This window comes from Sphaerodactylus townsendi, linkage group LG17, assembly GCF_021028975.2.
Source record: "Sphaerodactylus townsendi isolate TG3544 linkage group LG17, MPM_Stown_v2.3, whole genome shotgun sequence".
Classification (NCBI taxonomy): domain Eukaryota; kingdom Metazoa; phylum Chordata; class Lepidosauria; order Squamata; family Sphaerodactylidae; genus Sphaerodactylus; species Sphaerodactylus townsendi.
The window spans coordinates 12926635-12949234 of record NC_059441.1 but is presented as its reverse complement, the minus strand read 5'-3'; the positions used below and the strand labels follow the sequence as shown (position 1 = coordinate 12949234).

The window sequence follows — 22600 nt, the reverse complement described above, 5'->3', positions numbered from 1 at the left end:
CCCTACCTCCTGCCCTCCTGTCAAACAACTAAAGAAAGAGGTAGGCGGCCCCAGGAGGATTACATTAAAAAACCTTCACAGGCTGCAAAACAAGCCTTCTTCCTTCTTATATTAAAATTCTAAACACTAAATTCGATCCCGATCCACTTCATCCGGCTTTAGAACTGAGCTGGCGGGACCGACCCCGTAACCTGGGAAAAGGGTGTTAGCTCAGTCCCTCTTCCACTACAGGTTCCTGTGGACTCCGATTAAGCCATGACGGAGCCAGCCCATGGAATGGGCGCCAGGAGAAACCAACCCCATCCCGAAATGGAGCATCTCTCTAGAGGATCCCGTAGCGATCTCAACAGAAGACGCCGTGCGCCAATGCCCAAAGACCCCGAATGGCCTGGGAGGCGTCAAGGCGACCACCAGCCAGGCCTAGAGCTGCTGTAAACAAGACCACCCGAGACACCCGAGAACCTCTGTGCGGCTGCTGCGATCATCACCGCCAACTTTCGGCCACCGTCCTTTGCCTGCTCTGCGTGCCTCCTGCCGATGGCGATCGCTTCGGCCGCCCTCAGCGAGCTTTTCACCAGACCAGCATCTGGGAGCAGTTTGCTGCGCTGCCAGCGATCTCATCCTTCTGCCTGGGCCAGTACCTGGGAGTTGAGGGAGCCTGCTAAGCTCCTGCCTGCTCCCCGTCTGCAAAGCGCCGGGAGACTTCTAAGCCCGAGGTCTGGGCTTAGCCCTTCATGAATGCCTCATCCATCAGGTACTCTATGGCCGACTGGGGACCTGTCGTCCAAACCCTCCCGGCTGGCGCTCTCTCCCTTCAATCACCAAGACTGTAGCTAACCACGAATCCTAACTTTTCGCCCGCATCACCGAGAGCGCAGCCAAGCGGGAACCGACCGGGCCCTTTCATCGACCGACCAGTTGAGACTGCACACACCGCGAGGACATTCCCCATGTTGGGAAACATCCTGCTCCCCAGGGGCTGGTTCTGGACCTCTCGCGGGGAGAAAACGTTTAATTATATCCCGCCCACGAGCTCTCTGCGAGACTCTTTGTTGCCTCAGTTAAGCCTCACCATCGTCCTACCTCAGGCTCCACCCGGGGAGCCGGACACGCCGCCGCCCGGCTCATCTCTGCCTTCGACCCCTCCTGCCGGGCGGCGGTCGCCCTCTCGGCCCGATTTAGGTCTCCACCATAGCTTCTAATTAAGAGGAGTCGGACGCAGCTTCCTACAATGCTAAGACTATTGGCGGCTGGCCTGTGCCCTTCTTGAAGTCCATCAGCTCCACCTCCGCAGCTCGGATGCCCTGGCCTCGAGCAGCAGGAACTTTCGTCAGCGACCTAGACAATCGTGCCGCTATTGATTACTTGTTGTTATTACATCACCAAGGTTGTGAGAATGTACATAATATGTGTTGCTTTAATCTTTCTGATAATTCCCATTTGATTCACATGAAAGTGCGTGAGCTGCAAGAGTGGTATCTAATCCTGAAGTATGATGTTTTGCCCCATTGGTGGTCAGCCCTCTGGAGCTGGCGCTGCGGGAGAGATGGTTGAGTGCTATTGTACGAAAGCTCTGCATTGGTTTTAATTGTGTGCCTTGTTATGGGATCTTGTTTACGTTCAATGCGTGTCTAATATTGCCTGTAGCGTGTGTAGAAGCCCCTGAATTTCCCCTACCCAGCACCAAGTTCTAATGTTACAAGCAGCTTGGTCAGCTTGATAGCAATGAGGAGGGAGACAAGCGTCCCTTTAAATCGCCCCTCCATTTTAGAGGCCCCTTTTTCTAAAATGTAAAGGGAGGAGATGTAGTAGTGCACTGCCGACCAGCAGCGCCCGTGGTAGAGCGTTGGGGCGCCAACGGACCCAGCTGACCTTGCGGTCTGCTCGCACCCACTCCCTCATCCCCATGAGTCACGGGTCATGAACTGTCTGGCTCAATCACGGGGCGCAGGGACAATGGTCTCGCCCCAAGTGAGGATTAGGCTCAGACGCGTACGCTCCTCTCCGCACGTAGCCAGATGAGATCATACATCACATGATGATCTCCCGACCTCCCGCCTCCCGTTCTCCCGGAACTCCCCCCGGTCCTCCCTCCTACACGCCCCCGATAGAGTAACAATAAAAGGTGCCAGGAACCGGCAGACGGGAGACTCGCTAGGAACACGGACCTCCGGTCTCCCGCTGCTGGCGATCTCCACCAGATGTTATCTCCGCGTCTCGTCTCGTTCTTACGCTGACCGCGTGGGTCGACTACAGCAATTTAACCTGAATACTGAGGCTTCAGTTTAGAAAAAACGGTCGGCTCCGAGACGCACGTTACTTGGGAGTAAGCTTGGTGAAGCAACCGTGCAACGCTTTGAATGGGTGAATCACGACCCTAGGAAGGTCTATTCAGCAGCAAGCCCCATTGCCAGCAACCTAGCTTACTCCCAGGTAAAGGATCGTGCCCAGGTCAGCCTAGATGTGTGTGTGGGGGGGTGATTTTCCACCCCCCCCCCACATGATGAACTCTTTTTTAAAATATTTTTTTATTGTATAGAATATTGTTATATTTGTTACATTCAATATGTTTATTCAAACTATACATTTTTCCTTTTTCTCCCCCCTCCCCCCCTCCTTTTCATTGGTTATTTCAAGCGAGCAGCAGAAGGTTCATTCTTCTTATTCTCTTGTTCCATAGTTCTTCGTTAAATCCGGCTTCTTCCATCCATTTCTCATACAATGTCCATAGCTTCATAATATCTTCTAGTTTCTCTTGCCATAGTGTATTTTTTGGCAGTCTCTCAAAAATTTCTAGCTGTATTTATTTATAACCTTTATATATATATATATATATAAACCTTTATTAGGCATAGAATCCATATAACAGCCAACATTGTCCAAACAAGTATCCCATACATGAGAACCATCGCAGGTAATCATTTCAAAGTTTCTATAAGGAACCTAGCTACAAAAGTTAAAATCTCGGAGGTGGAATTGTTTAGTAAAAACGTAATCTTCCCCACAGTAGAGTATTCATTCAAGATTACAGGACAAATATATTCTAGCCATTTTGAGATTGTCCATTTCTTGTTATCTTTCCAGCCCAACGCCAACACTGCGTGTGGTGCTCTAATCGTTATTTTATACATTGGTTCCAAAGTTCTATTTACTCTTATATCATCTATTATTCCCACTATTAATAAATCATTGTTTACATCAATTTTTACTTTTACTAACTGTTCTATATATTTCAAAATGTTTTCCCAAAACTTTTTTACCACTTTACATTCTATCCACATATGAATATAATATGCTCCCTGTTCTCCACAGTGCCAACATGTTGGCCTTAATCCCTTAATCATATAGGCTAGCTGTATTGGGGTTCTATACCATTTGAGTATCACCTTTCTTTCTAATTCCACATATTTTTTCAATCTTCATCTTCATCATGCTATCCATAATTCTTTCTATTTTTTCTACTTCCAAGCAATTTTCTCTCTCTCCCATTTTTGCTTCATCGTTCTTAACATAAATTCTTTATCCTCTACCATATACTTACACACTGATCCTATAACTCACATGATGAACTGTGTGCACGTGTGCCCACAGAAAGGGCTCTGAGTGCCACCTCTGGCACCCGTGCCATAGGTTCGCCACCACTGGACTAGCGGGTCCATGAACCACACACGGCCTGTTTGCAGGGACGGCAACAGTCCGAGTGCCAACAGGAAGTTACGCAACAGCAAACCGGCCGGCTGTTGTGGGTTGCCTCGCCCGCCTCTTGTCTACATTCGGACAGCTTGCAAAGTTTGAAAGCAAACAGGAAAGTGGTCTGAAATTATTTTTCAACACGTTTGACAAAGACATAGCTGATCTGCCATTTTCGTCTGCTGGGATTTCCTGCAGACAACTGTTCCATGCAGAAAACCGCACGGCATCCTTAAATGAATTTTTAGTGGAAAGCTCTGTCAAGTTGCTGCCGATTTGTAGTATCCCCCGTGGGGTTTTCAAGGCAAGGCCTGAACAGAGAGGATTGGCCGTTGTCTGCCTCGGCCTAACAAATTCCAGACAGCCTTGATGGTCCCAATTCCAAGAGCAGTGGTGCGACCACTCTTGGAGTACTGTGTCCAGTTCTGGTCGCCACATCTCAAAAAGGATATCGAGGAGATAGAAAAAGTGCAGAGAAGGGCAACGAGGATGATTGAGGGACTGGATCACCTTCCTTATGAGGAGAGGCTGCAGCGTTTGGGGCTCTTTAGTTTGGAGAGGAGACGTCTGAGGGGGGATAGGATTGAAGTCTATAAAATTATGCATGGGGTAGAAAATGTTGACAGAGAGAAATTTTTCTCTCTTTCTCACAATACTAGAACCAGGGGGCATTCATTGAAAATGCTGGGGGGAAGAATTAGGACTAATAAAAGGAAACACTTCTTCACGCAACGGGTGATTGGTGTTTGGAATATGCTGCCACAGGAGGTGGTGATGGCCACTAACCTGGATAGCTTTAAAAGGGGCTTGGACAGATTTATGGAGGAGAAGTCGATCTATGGCTACCAATCTTGATCCTCTTTGATGTGAGATTGCAAAGGCCTTAACAGTCCAGGTGCTCGGGAGCAACAGCCGCAGAAGGCCATTGCTTTCACCTCCTGCAGGTGAGCTCCCAAAGGCACCTGGTGGGCCACTGCGAGTAGCAGAGAGCTGGACTAGATGGGCTCTGGTCTGATCCAGCTGGCTTGTTCTTATGTTCTCATGTTCTTAACTAACGGGGGTCAACTCTGCTTAGCTTCTAAGGTCTGAAGAAATCAAACTAGCCTGGGCTATCCAGGTCAAAAGACTCAGAAGTGGAATAAACAAACTGAACCGTTTTGAAACCGCTGCTAACTTTTCTTCTTCAACAATTTACAGCAAACAAAAACCAACCGCAGAATCAAATTGACTAAAACAAACTTCAATAAGATTTGTTTTTTAACAGCAAGTGATCAAAGATGATTACATTAAATGCTAGGGCGGTAACCAACCTCGGTTTAAAGGAGAATGGCAAAGCTGCAAACGCACTGGGCGCCGGAGTGCCACCTCTCTAGAACGAATGTGGGCAAAATTCACAAGTGCAAACGTGAATGCCCCGAAGAAAACGCACAACTGCGCTTTCAATCCACTTTCAGTGCTGGATTTTACTGTGCGGAATAGCAAAACCCGCTTGCAAACAATTGTGAAAGTGGATTGAAAGTTGTCATGGAATGACGCTATCGCTAGAGCAAAGGGAAATCACATATGACTGCGAAAAGCATCTTTGCCTGTTGATCTCCTGGAGGGAGGGCAGGAAGCCATGCAACGGTGCCGGGATTTTTCCCCGAGAGGGGGGAAACAAAGGATTTGGGATTCCGTCTTAGGGGTTTGATTAGGAAGCATCTCTCCACCAGGGGCTGCTGGGAGAGAGGACAATGAGCTTAAAAAGGAACTTATTCTGCTAAGAGAGCTGTACTGAGATTTTGTTATTTTCGCTTGAAAATAAAAGCTTATGAAACTGAGCAGGCTGGAGTGCTGGATGGGAAAAGAATCCACAAATGATTGCCAGATTGCACCCCACAATCCAGGGAAAGAGCGTGATAAGTGCATTATTCTGCATGTGCGGAAGGGGCCGGTTGAAGCTCAGTTTTTATTGGGAGAGGGGAGCTCGGGTCTTCGGGGATCCACCAGATCTACAATTGTTCTCCAGACTAGAGATCAACCCCCCTGGAGAAAGGTGCTGCTTTGGAGGAGGAGGAGGAGGAGGAGGAGGAGGAGGAGAAGAGGAGGAGGAGGAGGAGAGTTGGATGTATATCCCCCCCTTTCTCTCCTGTAAGGAGACTCAAAGGGGCTTACAATCTCCTTTCCCTTCCCCCCCACCCCCACAACAAACACTCTGTGAAGAAGAAGAAGGAGGAGGAGGAGGAGGAGGAGGAGGAGTTTGGATTTATATCCCCCCTTTCTCTCCTGCAGGAGACTCAAAGGGGCTTACAATCTCCTTGCCCTTCCCCCCTCACAACAAACACCCTGTGAGGTAGGTAGGGCTCTATGGCATTGTATGCCGCTGAGGTCTCTCCACGTCCCAAGCTCCATTTCTCTCCACCCAAATGCCCCGGAATTTTCCCACCCAAAGTTGGGAACCCCCAACTCTGACGCATCTCAGCTCACGAGAGGGTAAATATTGGTGATCTTTAAAGCACCACTGGACTTTTTTTGGGACAGACTTGACTAAGCAGCCTCCCCCGCCCCGGAAAAACATCTGGAGAGCCGTAGGTTGCAGACCCCTGTCTAGACCTCAGCCTCCAGCGGCTCACATGTTACGGCACACCCGTGTCTCCAACCTGTCACGTCTGAACGATGCCTGGCTTGGCCAAGGATGGGAAATGCACACCGGCAAGAGGAGACATGGGGGTCCGGGGTCCGTTTACCTGCATTGGCGGGCGGATTCCGTGGCAACAGCAGCCCAGAAACGAGAGTGGCGACCGCAAACCCGGACGGAAGGAGGCAAGATCGAAACTCACCAGCTCCTTCTGCAGAGTAGTTTCATTTTCTGCTGGTGACGATTGGAAAGGGAGAAGGGGGAGTAACGGAGGGAAGGATGCTGGGAAATGGGATTTGCAGCGAGCCATTGGAAGGAGGAGCCGGCTAAGGTTTGGGGGAGGGTGTCTGTTGCAACCCATGCATATTTCCTGGGAAGAAAGTGCCCCCTTTGCGTGCCTTTACCTTCTGCGCTGAGCCGTTTCAGGGTGGGCAGCTGCGTTTGCAGCACAGTTCAGCTACATCACCCCTCCCTAGTAAAAAAAAAAACTCCTTGCAGGGAGAAAGTTAGGGTGTCAAGGAGGGGAGTACTTGGACATTTCAGCGACATCACCCCTCCCCTAGTAAAAAAAATTCTTGCAGAGAGAAAGCTAGGGTGTCAAGGAGGGGAGTACTTGGACATTTCAGCGACATCACCCCTCCCCTAGTAAAAAAAAATATTGCAGAGAGAAAGTTAGGGTGTCAAGGAGGGGAGTACTTGGACATTTCAGCGACATCACCCCTCCCCTAGTAAAAAAACTCCTTGCAGAGAGAAAGATAGGGTGTCAAGGAGGGGAGTACTTGGACATTTCAGCGACATCACCCCTCCCCTAGTAAAAAAAATCTTTGCAGAGAGAAAGCTAGGGTGTCAAGGGGGGGAGTACTTGGACATTTCAGCAACATCACCCCTACCCTAGTAAAAAAAATTCTTGCAGAGAGAAAGATAGGGTGTCAAGGAGGGGAGCACTTGGCAGATATAGCCCAAGTTTCAGCAGTTTTCTTTATGTTTAGAGAGTGAATTTACTGAGGAACTGTTGTTATCCCGGTCCAAAAGCTGAATTAGGCTGCTGACTTCTTTCTGGAGGGCTAGTTTTCTACATGCAGGGAGTTTGTGAAACGATATCAATTTTATCCCGAGAGGTGACTTACCCTGTTGACTGCCTCCTGACTTTGCAATTTTCCATTTCTTTATTTAGGGAGCTGTGTTAGTCTTAGCCTGAAAACTGATCTAAGTGGCTGATTCCTGGTATTCCAGTTTTCTACTTGCAGGGAGCCTCTTTGCTTGTGAAACTGTCAGCTGAAGACTGAGCTAGGCTGAGACGGATCCCTGATGCCCTAGTTTTCTCCAGGCAGGGTTTGTCCAGGGAACTATTTCACTCTCTGCCGGAAGGATGAGCTAGGCTGGTAACTGCTTCCGTTTGTTCTAGTTTTCCTCGTGCGGGCAGTTCTTTACTTTGTGGGACCATTTCAGTTTCTGCTTTCAGACTGAGCTAGGCTGGTGAGTACTTCCTGAGGCGCTGGTTTTCTACGTGCAGGGAGTTTGCCTGCAAAACAGGCAATTAAAATATCAAGCTTCATTGGGCTGAGCATATAAATGGATTTCAGTTTGTACTTAAGAGGATCTGTGCCCAGGTAAGTGGACCGCTGTTGGTCACCGCCCGGAGCCCTCCGGGGATGGGGCAGTATAAAAGTCCAAAGAATAAATAAATAAAATAAATATACATTCCTCCTAAGAGCCAGCGTGGTTAAGAGCAGGCGCACTCTAATCTGGAGAACTGGGTTTGATTCCCTGCTCTGCCACTTGAGCTGTGGAAGCTTATCTGGGGAACCAGATTAGCTTGTGCACTCCAGCACACGCCAGCTGGGTGACCTTGGGCTAGTCACAGTTCTTCGGAGCTCTCTCAGCCCCACCCACCTCACAGGGGGTTTGTTGTGGGGGGGGGGAAGGGAAAGGAGTTTGTGAGCCTTTTTTAGTCTCCTTACAGGAGAGGAAGGGGGGGGGGTATAAATCCAAACTCTTATTTTTAGGGGTAAGTCCCACAGAACCCAATTGGGTGATAAAGGGTACAGTAATGCTTTCACCAAAACCATCTCCTTTATTGTCTGGCCTACGCACACAATTTTTTATTCCACATTTTGCCTGACAAAGACCTCTGTGAGACTCCAAAGCTAACCCACGGCCTTGTGGTTTTGAATTGTTCCCAGACAGAAAATTGGGGTCTCCCTCCATCCCAATGGACTTCCGCAGCTGCCTGCGGCTCAGCTTCCTAGCAAGAGAAGAGGTTGCCTGCTTCAGACAAGAGTGAGCCTTTCCAATATTTGAAAACCACAAAAATGTTGTTTCATGGTGTGTCACACCAAGCTTTGCAAACCAGAGTTCGGAAGTGCCTTGTTGCATGTGCCAAAGTCCTCCTTAAACCAGAGGGAGCAAGCTCATATCTCCCTAGGAGAGAGAAAAAATAGAGAGTCTCTATCTCTGCCTCTCTATCTGTGAGCCAGGTTGTTGTCACCGAAGACCGGATGCAGCCGGACTACCTAACCAGGAAGCATAATGCGCCCCTATGTGAGCAAGTAAACACATTCTAGCTCAGCCCAGATACAAACTAACAGAGGCTAAATTTACCAGGGTGGGGGAGACGGAAAGAAGCGGAAAGGGATTCTTTAGAAACTGGGTCATTAAAGGGAAATTGGTGGTTTAGCTGGAATGCATCCTCCGGTCCTGAGAAAGAGCAGAAAGAGAGAGAATCGTCTTTTGGGGGCTGGGAATCTCAGTGTGTCTTTCCCTGGGGACAGCAGCAGCTCCTGATATAAACCTTTGGCTAGAAAGTTGTGTTTTATTATCACAGGGCATGAAAGGCTGGGCGTTTCCCATTTTGTGCAAATACAATCGGCCGTGCTGAATCGCTTTTGTGAGTGATGGGAGAACCTGATTTGTAAATAAATGGTCAAAACTGTTTGGAAGAGTTGTAGAGAGCAGGTTAAATAAAGAGGCACCTTAAAGACTCCTAAGATTCGATTCCAAGGACAGCAATTCTGGTGGACTCTGATGTCAGTGATGGGAAGAAAAGAGACACTGGGTGGTTTTTTTTAAAAGCGCCTTCCTCAAATCAAGAGATTGCAAATAAAACCCCCCTTTTATTCCTAATACTTCCAAGTCCAGGAGTTAAAATAGTTCAGAAATGCAAAACCCTCTATAGTTTACGCAAAAGGAGGAAACTGCTTTTGAGACTCTGTAAAAAACATTTAGTGCGGAAACTTGGGGAAGAGATTGAAAGATGTTCGGCCGGTCTGGGTACCAAGCCGTTCCCCTGGGAGATTTTGACCGGTTCCAGCAATCCAGCACCTGGCCGAATGGATCGCAGAGAGGCCTTTTCTCACTGAATCGTACCTATGACCCGTTGGATCAATCGCAGAGGGGATTCGGTAAGTTCTGGCTTTAGGAAGATGATGTTCCATTTGCTTCCAACGTTAGGGACCTGATGAATCCATACACCCCACACTGGGATTTGGGGTCTCCATATGGGGCTTGCCAGTTTTCTGGATTTTGTTCCTTGTTAATTGTTTCTGAAATTAGCCAATTAGGAAATCATGTATTGCTAATGCTGATTTTAAAAAACAAATAACTACACTTCTGCCCCGGAGAGGTCCTTCTGGCAATTCCATTAGTCCATAGGTGTCAAACTCGCGGCCCTCCAGATGTTATGGACTACAGTTCCCACCATCCCCTGCCAGCATGCTGGCAGGGGATGATGGGAACTGCAGTCCATAACATCTGGAGGGCCGCGAGTTTGACGCCTGTGCATTAGTCAAAGGTCTTTTGAGTGGCAACCCCACAATTAGCGAACAACTTCCCCAAGGGGGAGTGCCTGGGCCCCTCACTTTTGATCTCTAGCAAGGCAGGTTGTTGTGGGTTTCCCGGGCTGTGTGGCCGTGGTCTGGTAGATCTTGTTCCTAACGTTTCGCCTACATCTGTGGCTGGCATCTTCAGAGGTGTATCACAGAGAAAAGTCTGTTACACACTATGTTTAGTGAGAAAGGAAAGTTTAGTTGGGTATATGGCATAGGAGGTTAAGAGCTCGTGTATCTAATCTGGAGGAACCAGGTTTGATTCCCAGCTGCCGCCTGAGCTGTGGAGGCTTATCTGGGGAATTCAGATTAGCCTGTGCACTCCCACACATGCCAGCTGCGTGACCTTGGGCTAGTCACAGCTTCTCGGAGCTCTCTCAGCCCCACCCACCTCACAGGGTGTTTGTTGTGAGGGGGGAAAGGCAAGGAGATTGTAAGCCCCTTTGAGTCTCCTACTGGAGAGAAAGGGGGATATAAATCCAAACTCCTCCTCCTCCTCCTCCTCCTCCTCCTCCTCCTCCTCCTCCTTCTTCTTCTTCTTCTTCTTCTTCTTCTTCTTCTTCTTCTTCTTCTTCTTCTTCTTCTTCTTCTTCTTCTTCTTCTTCTTCTTCTTCTTCTTCTTCTTCTTCTTCTTCTTCTTCTTCTTCATGTTGTCCATGTCCCAGGGTGGGGAACCAATCAGTAAGTGGGTGGAACTTGTTATGCAAAGTTGTGGTTGATAGTATTGTACACGTACTGATTGGTTCCCCACCCTGGGTCATGGACAATATATACTCCACTAAAACATTCCCTTCTCACTGGACACAGTGTGCAACAGACTTCCCTCTGTGATACACCTCTGACGATGCCAGCCACAGATGCAGGCGAAATGTTAGGAACAAGATCCACCAGACCACGGCCACACAGCCCCCTGGAAAACCCACCACAACCAGTTGAATCCAGCGGTGAAAGCCTTTGACAATACAATGAACACCTATAGGAAGGCAGTTTTATTTAGGACTGCATTTAGTTAAGGAAGCGTAAATTGTGTGGCTTCCAGTCAAGAGTAGATAATCCAAGATTAGAAAGATGCAAGTCCATCTTTGTCTTTCTATTTTGTGAGTCAGTGGAATGTCTGCTTTACCTGGCGCCACAGAAGAGTCTGGGTTTATGACCTTTAAGGTGGGTGGAACCATGAACGACTCTGTGTTTAGATCCGTGGAGGGTGAGATGGATAAGTGATTAGCTAACAGATTTATCACCAGAAAATGTGTGCAGGTAGAAGGTAGAAGGGTTCCCTCGGCAACTGTTCTAGCAAGTCGTAGCATACGTGTACAGAGAAGAAGAAGAAGAAGAAGAAGAAGAAGAAGAAGAAGAAGAAGAAGAAGAAGAAGAGGAAGAGGAAGAAGAAGAAGAAGAAGAAGAAGAGGAGGAGGAGGAGGAGTTTGGATTTATATCCCCCCTTTCTCTCCTTGTAGGAGACTCAAAGGGGCTTACAATCGCCTTGCCCTTCCCCCCCTCACCACAAACACCCTGTGAGGTAGGTGGGGCTGAGAGAACTCCGAGAAGCTGTGACTAGCCCAAGGTCACCCAGCTGGCGTGTGTGGGAGTGCACAGGCTAATCTGAATTCCCCAGAGAAGCCTCCACAGCTCAGGCGGCAGAGCGGGGAATCAAACCCGGTTCCTCCAGATTAGATACATGAGCTCTTAACCTCCTACGCCACTGCTGCTGAGATTTTTTCCCCCCTTTAGAAGCTCCAATTGTTTCTCACTGTATGACGTTTTAAGGAACATAGGAGGGACCTTCCAGAGAGCCTGCATCGTGCAGAAGAGCAGGTGGACTCTAATCTGGAAAACCAGGTTTGATTCCCCACTCCTCCACCTGAGTGGCAGAGCCTTATCTGGTGAACCAGATGTGTTTCTGCACTCCTACATTCCTGCTGGGTGACCTTGGGCTAGTCACAGTTTTCTCCAAACTCTCTCAGCCCCACCTGCCTCACAAGGTGTCTGTTGGGGGGAGAGGAAGGGAAAGGAGCTTGTAAGCCACCTGGAGTCTCCTTAAGGCAGGATATAAATCCACACTCTTCTTTTACTTCTCTTCAGAGACAGGAATACACATTTTCTTCATTGGAAGTGGAGGCAAAGTCCTTCAGAACTTTGTTGCATGGAACTACGTAGGCTTCCATCTCAGTTGTGTTGTCTGGGTAACATGTTTTGTGGTTCTGTGATCATCCATTCTATAGAACTGAAATACTCTGGGAATTTTGTAGGGCTACAGCTGTTTCCTTTCCACCTGCTACAACTGTTTCCTTCTACTCTCCGGTTCCACCTCTATGATGTATTGAAGGGGTGTGTGTGTTCCCCTCTTGTCGCAATACATATTGATTTTTACAATCCCCCGTCATGGTTTTTCCCTTCTGAATGGACCAACTTCTAACAGCTCACACAGGGAGGTGGTGAAAAGACCTGTGGCTTGCAGAGTTGGCGATGGATTATGCTCAACAGAATCGTGGCTGTGGTTCACGAAGGCCCAGGTATTGCCACCCAGTAATGCTCAAAGGAGTCAGCATGCTGTAGTGGTTAAGAGCAGATGGCTTGTCATCTGGAGAACCGGGTTTGATTCCCCACTCCTCCGCCTGAGTGGCGGAGGTTTATCTGGTGAACCAGACGTGTTTCCGCATTCCTGCTGGGTGACCTTGGGCCAGTCACAGTTCTCTCAGAACTCTCTCGGCCCCACCCATCTCATCAGGTGTCTGTTGTGGGGAGAGGAAGGGAAAGGAGCTTGTAAGCTGCCTTGAGTCTCCTTACAGGAGAGAAAGGTGGGGTATAAATCCAAACTACTACTACTACTCCTCTCCTTCTTCTCCTTCTCCTCCTCCTCCTCCTTCTTCTTCTTTTCCTCCTCCTCCTCCTCCTCCTTGCCAAGGGATCACCAAGTCAGTCAGTTGTAACAGAATTGCACAGGAGTCTGGCAGCACTGGGAAAGCTAGCAGAACCCATTTTGAATCCTGCACGTGCTTTCCTGAGCCAGAGCTCACTTACATTGGCGCACAGAACTGTACATCCATCAGACCAGGGGCCTTTCCCCACTTACCGTAAGCCCCGCGCTACTTGAGGAGAGTAGCGCGGGGTTCCTCCTCCCTCCCCACGGCAGGGGCGGCCACAGTGCAGCCGCCCCGACGCTGCCGCTGTCGCGCCCCCTTAGCGCGCGGCATCCCATGCGCTCTTCCGAACGGCGCCTTTTGACGACCCCGCATAGAGCGCGGGGTCGTGGGGACGCCTGGGCGCGCGCCTGGGATGCCGCACGCTGAGACCAGCGTGCGGCATAGGGGGGATGGAAGGGAGTGGGGAAAGGCCCCAGGTTAAATACTCAGACAAATGAAGCACTGGTAGCCTGGTCAATCAGTAATAGGGATAGTATCTTCTGACAGCCAGTAGCAGGGTTTGCAGCACTGGGAAGGGTGGTTTGGGGCCCCCACTACTCTCTCTTTACTCCTGCTCTTTTCTTGCACAGGTGCACCCCAAAGGTGGTTCTCGCAGGTGTGCCACCAGGCGATCATTGCCTTCGTGTTTCTGCTGACCGTCCTCACCTTCCCGATTTCCGGCTGGTTTGTTCTGAAGGTGAGAAGAGGCCGGGGATGAGTCGAAATGACAGCTGCTGGCCTCTCTTTTGGCCCCTGCCGGAATCCGGGCTATTCTCTGGATCGCAACTGAAGCAGGCTGGGAGGTTAAGAGCAGGTGCACTCTAATCCGGAGAACCGGGTTCGATTCCCCGCTCTGCCACTTGCGCTGTGCAGGCTTATCTGGGGAACCAGATTAGCTTGTGCACTCCAACACACGCCAGCTGGGTGACCTTGGGCTAGTCACAGTTCTTGGGAGCTCTCTCAGCCCCACCTACCTCACAGGGTGTTTGTTGGGGGAAGGGCAAGGAGATTGTAAGCCCCTTTGAGTCTCCTTACAGGAGAGAAAAGGGGGATATCAATCCAAACTCTTCTTCTCCTTTTCGTTGCTCTCCCTCCTTTCCAGTCAGTCCCAACTTATGAGCGAGTGATCGTGTTCCGTTTGGGGCGGATTCGAACCCCCAAAGGCCCGGGCTTGGTTCTTCTCCTCCCCTTCATCGACCACTGGCAACGGGTGGATCTGAGGACTCGAGCGTTCAGCATCCCGCCTTGCAAGGTAAGCTGTTCCTCAGTTGGACAAGGAAGTGGGGCATCCAAACAGGGCTGTCTGCATCTTCCTTGAAAAGAACCAGTTGCAAAGAGGCCCAGAGTTTGAAACGGGACCTCCTAGGCCAGTGATGGCGAACCTTTTCAAGACCGAGTGCAGCCCAAATTGCAACCCAAACCCCAGTTATTTATCGCAAAGTGCCAACCCGGCAATTTAACCTGTATGCTGAGGTTTTAGTTTAGAAAAAAACGGTTGGCTCCCTCTTCCTCCACCCCACCCGCTCTAGCAGGGGCCAGCCTGCTCTAGCCTCCAGTAAGTCCTGCATGCACTGCTCTGTGCCTCTCTAGCATCTCTGCCTCCTCTACGCTCCTTAAGGCAGGATATGGTGTGTGCATGTCGTGCTCAGTGGCCCAGGCCAGCCTAGATGTGTGTGCAGGGGTGTGTGTGATTTTCCGCCTTCCACATGTTGAACTCTGTGTATGCGTGCCCACAGAGAGGGCTCCGAGTGCCACCTCTGGCACCCGTGCCATAGGTTCGCCATCACTGTCCTAGGGCCCTTCCGCACATACAGAATAATGCACTTTCAAACTGCTTTCAGTGCTCTTTGAAGCTGTGCGGAACAGCCAAATCCACTTGCAGACAGTTGTGAAAGTGGATTGAAAACACATTATTCTGCGTGTGCAAAAGGGGCCAGCTAGATCCCAGTCCAAAACTCTAACCCCTGTACTACATTGCTGGTCCTTAGGAATATGTTATCAATATTGCCCCCCTTTGAGACTGCCTGTTTTCCACCTTGGCTGGGCCTGATTCCATCATGGGCCCTGCCTTTCCCACTCCCTCTCTGGCCTTTGGATCGGGCGCCTATTTTTTAACAACTTTGGTTGTTTTAATTTCTATTTATTTAAAGTAATTGCTGCTATTAGATTTTAATGGGGTTAAGTTATATTTTTGTATTTATTTGCTGGCATTGGGAACAGCCATATTGTGAGCCACCTCGAGCCCTTCAGGGGTGAGGTGGCCTACAAATCTGATGGATGGATGGATGGGTGGGTGGGTGGGTGGGTGGGTGGGTGGATGGATGGATGGATGGATGGATGGATGGATGGATGGATATGGATGGATGGATGGATGGATGGATGGATGGATGGATGGATGGATGGATGGATGGATGGATGGATGGATATGGATGGATGGATGGATGGATGGATGGATGGATGGATGGATGGATGGATGGATATGGATGGAGATGGATGGATGGATGGATGGATGGAGATGGATGGATGGATGGATGGAGATGGATGGATGGATGGATGGATGGATGGATGGATGGATGGATGGATGGATGGATGGATGGATGGATGGATGGATGGATGGATGGATGGATGGATATGGATGGATGGATGGATGGATGGATGGATATGGATGGATGGATGGATGGATATGGATGGATGGATGGATGGAGATGGATGGATGGATGGATGGATGGATGGATGGATGGATGGATGGATGGATGGATGGATGGATGGATGGATGGATGGATGGATAATTCTGGATCAATTCAGAAACGGCTGTCTTTGGTCCCGTCAGTTAGCCTCACAAGATGGAGCTCTGGTGTCAATCGGTGCCGACGTCCAGTTCCGCGTTTGTGATCCGGTGCTTTCCATCATGACGGTGAACGATCTCAACATGGCGACCCGGATGACCGCTCAGAACGTCATGACCAAGATCCTCCTCAAGAAATCCCTGCGGGAGATCCAGACAGAGAAATTGAAGATTAGCGACCAGCTCTTGGTAAAACCTCCGGGTCGTGGCTGTGCCGAGCCCTGGGAAACAACCTTACACTTCTTTTGGGGGCCCCGCTAGAAACAGCCCTCCCTGGGTTGAGTAGATTTTGGTGGCATCTTTTGACAACTTGTCTACATTGCCAATTAATTTGTAGCAGCACCTTTGTATGTGCAGCCCATAAACAGATGCAGTTTGCACCACGAAAGTGGCTAGAGACACATAACAGTGAAGTATCTTGGTACACAAACCCCAAATCAGTTCTTACATAGTGGCATCATTCCTGGGGCTATAAAGTGTCCATATACCGGGTTTCCCTGAAAATAAGACACGGTCTTATATTAATTTTTGCACCAAAAGATGCATTAGGGCTTATTTTTGCGGGAGGGCTTATTTTAGGGGAAACACAGTAGATACAAATTCAACAAAAACTGAGCACAAGTTGCCGGCCCTCTTGTGAGATCCTTGTTTCGTTGGGAAGAAGAAGAAGGAGGGGGAGAGGGAGAAGGAGAAGGAGAAGGAGAAGGAGAAGGAGAAGGAGAAGAAGAAGAAGAAGAAGAAGAAGAAGAAGAAGAAGAAGAAGAAGAAGAAGAAGAAGAAGAAGAAGAAGAAGAAGAAGAAGAAGAAGAAGAAGAAGAAGAAGAAGAAGAAGAAGAAGAAGAAGAAGAAGAAGAAGAAGAAGAAGAAGAAGAAGAAGAAGAAGAAGAAGAAGAAGAAGAAGAAGTAGAAAGGGAAGAAAAAGAAAGGGAAGAAGAAGAAAGGGAAGAAGAAGAAGAAGAAAGGGAAGAAGAAGAAAGGGAAGAAGAAGAAGAAGAAAGGGAAGAAGAAGAAAGGGAAGAAGAAGAAGAAGAAGAAGAAGAAGAAGAAGAAGAAGAAGAAGAAGAAGAAGAAGAAGAAGAAGAAGAAGAAAGTAGAGTTTGGATTGCATATCCCCCCTTTCTCTCCTTTAAGGAGACCCAAAAGGGCTTACAATCTCCTTTCCCTTCCCCCCCTCACAACAAACACACTGTGAGGTGGGTGGGGCTGAGAGAGCTCCGAAGATCTGGGACTAGCCCAAGGTCACCCAGCTGGCGTGAGTTGGAGTGCGCAAGCTAATCTGGTTCACCAGATAAGCCTGCACAGCTCAAGTGGCAGAGCGGGGAATCAAACCAGGTTCTCCCGATTAGAGTTCTCCAGATCACCCCTTCGTCAGCTTTCTTTCCCAGCAAAACGAGGATCTCGCAGAGAGGGACCGGCAACTTGTACTCAGTTTTCATTGTTCTTGTATCTATAGGATCGCTTTGTATCCAAGACTTATGGCTGTCTTGTCTGTCTGTTTTCCCCCTTTATTTCCAGCTGGAAATCAACGACGTCACCAAGTCGTGGGGCCTTGAGGTGGACCGGGTGGAACTGATATTGGAGTCTGTGCTCCAGATTCCCCCGGACGCGGCGGCCGTCTCAGGAGCTTCACAGAGGAACGCGATCTGTGGATTGCCAGGGCTGGATAGCACTATTCAACAGCTGGCGCTTCAGTTCTTCGGCAAGAGCTTAGCTGCAGCAGGAACTAGTTCCAAGGGACCTCCTGGTAAATGCCATCGCCCGTCGTCACCCAAACCGAACCAGTAAACAAATAAAACCCTGTGAATCGCTGGCAACTGGTAAACTGAGGTAGACTTCCCGTGACGCTGGAGGCTCTCCTCTTAGCTAGTTAGACACCATGAATTTGTGTAGTCAATGGAAGGACGACCTCACTTGCCAAGTTTGCTTTCCCCCATATCTACATTAGACCAGAAGAGCTCAACGTGACTACATTAGACCAGATTGATGGCTTTTGTGTGATGGGGCAGAGCAAGGGGCGGAGAAAGGGGCGGAGCAAGGGGAATGCCCCGGAACGCCCCCGCCATGCCCCTGCACCAGCGTGTGCCCGAGCTGTCACGCCCCTTTCCCCATTGGTGCTACGCCACTGTACCTGCCCTGCCACCCAGCAAGTGTTTCTTTATCAGTAGGGTCAGGTCTTCTAAATGGCCATGAGAATCTTGACTGGGTGACTGAAGGTATGCTCTGGTGGCCATTTCGTGGCTGACCCCAACTCCCGCAGCAGAGGTTTCGTGACCGCCGTTTTGTGGCTGCACCCACCACACTACGTCGGCATAACAAAGGTGCCCACGCGCACAAAAAGGCTGGGGACCGCCGGTCTCGTCCTGTTCTTACAGTTGCCTCGATCAGTGAATCTTGTCCTATCTTGTGACACTTAGATCCAGAAATTAAAAAAGATCCAGATCCAGAAATTAAAACTACGTTGCAGGAAGTGGCGCCTTCCATTTCTCCGCCCGGTGACACCTCGACCTCAGCGTGGGGAGACAGAAAATCTTTAGTTGACTCTACCCGTGATGAGATCCGACCACAAGGTAAATTCCTCTGCCCGCCTCTTGGGTTTTGTCGTCTCGCGGAGCACTGGGTTGGATGGCCAGTGCGATAATCGTGGCTCAGGCTGCGACCGAAGAGAACCGGGTTCAAATTCCCCACGTCTTTTCCACAAAACCCACTGAGGCGACCCTCTCTGGGCTAGTTGCTCTGTCTCAGTTGATCCTTACAAGGTTGTTGTGATTCTCCCCTCCTCTGTTTGGTCCTCACATCTCCCACCTTATAGGAAGGGAGGCTACAAATGTGATAAGGGCAGTTTCTCGTGGCTTTTAGTTGTTCCTTGACAGCCGAGGACATATTTTGAACTTGGAAGAGTTCAGTTCCCTATTAAAAGAATCGCAAGGCAGATGAAGAACCATCACCAAGAAGAGTAGACAACGTGACGTAAGATTGGTATAATATAGCTTCATAGGTCCAGAAAGGGAACGTCCCACAGTTGATAGATGATCAGAGCAGAATGTTTCATTGATGGCTTTTGCCAGGAGTCCCGGATTGTTTGTGCCCACAAAGTCCTTGATCCCTGACTGTTTGTGCCCACAAAGTCCTTGATCCCTGACTGTTTGTGCCCACAAAGTCCTTGATCCCTGACTGTTTGTGCCCACAAAGTCCTTGATCCCTGACTGTTTGTGCCCACAAAGTCCTTGATCCCTGGCTGTTTGTGCCCACAAAGTCCTTGATCCCTGATTGTTTGTGCCCACAAAGTCCTTGATCCCTGACTGTTTGTGCCCACAAAGTCCTTGATCCCTGACTGTTTGTGCCCACAAAGTCCTTGATCCCTGACTGTTTGTGCCCACAAAGTCCTTGATCCCTGATTGTTTGTGCCCACAAAGTCCTTGATCCCTGATTGTTTGTGCTCACAAAGTCCTTGATCCCTGATTGTTTGTGCCCACAAAGTCCTTGATCCCTGATTGTTTGTGCCCACAAAGTCCTTTGATCCCTGATTGTTTGTGCCCACAAAGTCCTTGATCCCTGACTGTTTGTGCCCCTCAAACCTGGGAATCACTGTTTCCACGAGTCCCTGAATTTCAGTGTCCCTAATTGTTGATGCCCCTTGACTTTGGGAATCAGTCAAGAACAAACCACCTCAAAACATTTCTTTGTTGGTGTACGTGTGTGTTTTGGTTGTTTCCTCCTCTGGCTCCGTAAAATATTTTGACCTTTCCCTCCCCTCTCAGTGGAACCTGTGGAGGTACAGAGTAAAACAGGGCCTCCTGCCCCTAACAACAGGACCGTGGTACAGGATATCGGGAAGCCCTTCGATCCTGAGGAGTTCCTGCTCATCGTGGACGAATACTTGTCTGAGTCCTTAGTGAACCAAATCAGAACTTGCTACCAGATCAACGTTCTGCTGCCCAGGGGAGGACGGAACACCTATTTCCTCGATCTTTCCACAGGTCAGTGGGTTTGATCCATGAAAGTCCATCTTTCAAACCATGCTGCGTGCATGGAAACGTGTATTCAGAAATGTCTAAAGGAAGGAGTCACTTCAAAAGGGGCTTGGACAGATTTATGGAGAAGAAGTCCATCTATGTCTACCAATCTTGATCCTCCTTGATCTGAGATTGCAAAGGCCTTAGCAGACCAGGTGCTCGGGAGCAGCAGCAGCAGCAGGCCATTGCTTTCACCTCCTGCACGTGAGCTCCCAAAGGCACCTGGTGGGCCACTGCGAGTAGCAGACTGCTGGACTAGATGGACTCTGGTCTGATCCAGCAGGCTCTTTCTTATGTTTTTAAGGAAGCCCCTTTGAGTTGTACTCAAAGAACATAAGAAAGAGCCTGCTGGATCAGACCAGAGTCCATCTAGTCCAGCACTCTGCTACAAGGGAGACAGGTAGGATATGAATCCAAAATCCTTCTTCTTCTTCCTAGTGTTTAAAAAGACAATCCTAATCAAAGACGCACAGGCCATGTTTGAAACTTGTAGATTGGGGTCCCCGTGGTGTTTGAGGACACCTGATTGTTGTGGGTTTCGGGGCTGTGTGGCCGTGGTCTGGTAGATCTCGTTCCTAGCGTTTCACCTGCATCTGTGGCTGGCATCTTCCGTGACTGGCATCTTCAGAGGTGTATCACAGAGAGAAGTGTGTTACACACTATGTCCAGTGTAACACACTTCTCTCTGCAATACACCTCTGAAGATGCCATCCACAGATGCAGGCAAAATGTAAGGAAAAAGATTTACCAGACCACAGCCACACAGCCTGGAAAACCCACCACAACCAGTTGAATCCAGAGCAATCGGGAGTGATCGGGAGCAACAGCCGCAGAAGGCCCTTGCTTTCATATCCTGCATGTGAGCTCCCAAAGGCACCTGGTGGGCCACTGCGAGTAGCAGAGAGCTGGACTAGATGGACTCTGGTCTGATCCAGCTGGCTTGTTCTTATGTTCTTATGAATCCGGCCGTGAAAGCCTTCAACAATACTTTGAGGACTTCATTCATGGTGGCCACCTGGTTTTTTTGGAACATAGGCAGGAACAGGTAGGGCTACTGCCCCACAGAATCAACCACTGGAGATCCACTTGGCTGTGTGGATTAAACTAACATTATTTCAGCAGCAGGTACAACTGCAATACTGATTCACTGGAGCAGCAGTGGCGTAGGAGGTTAAGAGCTCGTGTATCTAATCTGGAGGAACCGGGTTTGATTCCCCGCTCTGCTGCCTGAGCTGTGGAGGCTTATCTGGGGAATTCAAATTAGCCTGTACACTCCCACACACGCCAGCTGGGTGACCTTGGGCTAGTCACAGTTCTTCTGAGCTCTCTCAGCCCCACCTACCTCACAGGGTGTTTGTTGGGGGGGGGGGGGAAGGGCAAGTAGATTGTAAGCCCCTTTGAGTCTCCTGCAGGAGAGAAAGGGGGGATATACATCCAAATTATTCTTCTTCTTATTTTCTTTTTCCCTTCTCTTTCCAAATGTACTTTTCAAGTCACTCCTCTTGTACCCTGCCCCTGAGCTTATTATTTCTCCCTACGTGAGGCTCAATCTACCACAGTGACCATTTTGTGGTTGCGCCTACTGTCCCATATCAGAATCCCAAAGGTGCCCATGGGCTCAGAAAGGGTGGGGGACCCCTGTTGCGGATACTAATTCAGCGTGGTGTAGTGGTTAAGAGCAAGCGCACTCTAAACTGGAGAACCGGGTTTGATTCCCCGCTCTGCCACTCGAGCTGTGGAGGCTTATCTGGGGAACCAGATTAGCTTGTGCTCACTCCAACACATGCCAGCTGGGTGACCTGGGGCTAGTCACAGTTCTTCGGAGCTCTCTCAGCCCCACCCACCTCACAGGGTGTTTGTTGCGGGAGGGGGGGAGGGAAAGGAGATTGTAAGCCCCTTACAGGAGAGAAAGGGGGGATATAAATCCAACCTTCTTCTTCCTCCTTTCTTCCCAGGCCGTGGAAGAACAGGCTGTGGCTCACCTGACCACAGTCCTGACGTCGTGCTGGAGATGGCAGAAAGTGACCTCGGGCCCTTGGTCTGGGGGGATCTCAATCCGCTGAACGCCTACGTCTGCGGGAAGCTGCGGGTAAACGGAGACATTTCCAGGGCCATGAAACTGGAACTCCTCTTCAACGAAATGAAGTAGCCTGGCTGCGTGACTCTGGGCCAGAACAAGAGCTGGGCTGACTTCTCAAGGATGGTCTGTTTGGAGAGGCGCTTAGCCTGCGTGCACGGCTCTGTACCTGTCTGTGTGCCCATTTGGCTGATAGGTTGCCTTGATCCTCTGACCCCCCCTTTGTCGCATCTGCAAACTTGGGGGCCCTCGGCTTTGAATGCACAGAGCCGCAAAGTCCTGGAACCATCCCACATCCAGAAAGACCGACGGAGACCAGCCGTTGATGGTCACTCGCAAGGAAGATGGAATGTGTCCAAGTGATTGTCTGGAAATAAGGGAACAATCGAGAAGGGGCAGGCCAAGCGACCTGCCTGCTTACGCCGTTGGTGAAGAAACGCCGCCACAGAATTCTGCGCAGAGAGCCAAAATTCGAATGCCCTTGTTGTTCTTTTAATCTCGAAGTTTTGAAATTTGTCTTTGGCACGTCTGGTTTGTTTGTTTTTTTAAACGCCTGGTACCTTAATTCTTGCTGTTGAATCTTAAGGCAATAAACCAGTTATTTATTTATTATTTACTTCATTCATGCCCA

The 22600-nt window shown here is 49.4% G+C and overlaps 2 protein-coding genes across 3 annotated transcripts in view; one reads left to right on the top strand and one right to left on the bottom strand.

Moving 5' to 3' along the window:
* Positions 1–6668, bottom strand: part of PML (PML nuclear body scaffold) — a 19083-nt gene extending 12415 nt beyond the window's left edge. The window contains exon 1 of the mRNA XM_048519733.1: positions 6417–6668. Coding sequence (XP_048375690.1) covers positions 6417–6668 — 252 coding nt within the window. The remainder of the gene's footprint in view (positions 1–6416) is intronic.
* Positions 5611–22600, top strand: STOML1 (stomatin like 1). Of its 2 annotated transcripts, XM_048481901.1 has the most exons (9): positions 5611–5623; positions 9398–9708; positions 13625–13731; positions 14137–14286; positions 15865–16068; positions 17395–17623; positions 18294–18446; positions 19638–19856; positions 21848–22600. In XM_048481901.1, exons 2-9 carry the CDS (start codon positions 9561–9563, stop codon positions 22039–22041), a joined length of 1404 nt encoding a protein of 467 aa, XP_048337858.1. In that variant the 5' UTR covers positions 5611–5623; positions 9398–9560; the 3' UTR covers positions 22042–22600. The 2 variants fall into 2 exon arrangements, with proteins under 2 accessions (XP_048337858.1, XP_048337856.1); XM_048481899.1 differs by lacking the exon at positions 5611–5623 and having other exon boundaries at positions 8816–9708.

What these genes read in the sequence shown, in the direction of transcription:
- STOML1 (XM_048481901.1), top strand. Translation starts at nt 9,561, where the DNA reads ATGTTCGGCCGGTCTGGGTACCAAGCCGTTCCCCTGGGAGATTTTGAC. An exon ending in CCGGCTGGTTTGTTCTGAAG is followed by an intron (nt 13,732 to 14,136) that starts GTGAGAAGAGGC and finishes CCTCCTTTCCAG; the next exon opens with TCAGTCCCAACTTATGAGCG. An exon ending in AGATTAGCGACCAGCTCTTG is followed by an intron (nt 16,069 to 17,394) that starts GTAAAACCTCCG and finishes CTTTATTTCCAG; the next exon opens with CTGGAAATCAACGACGTCAC.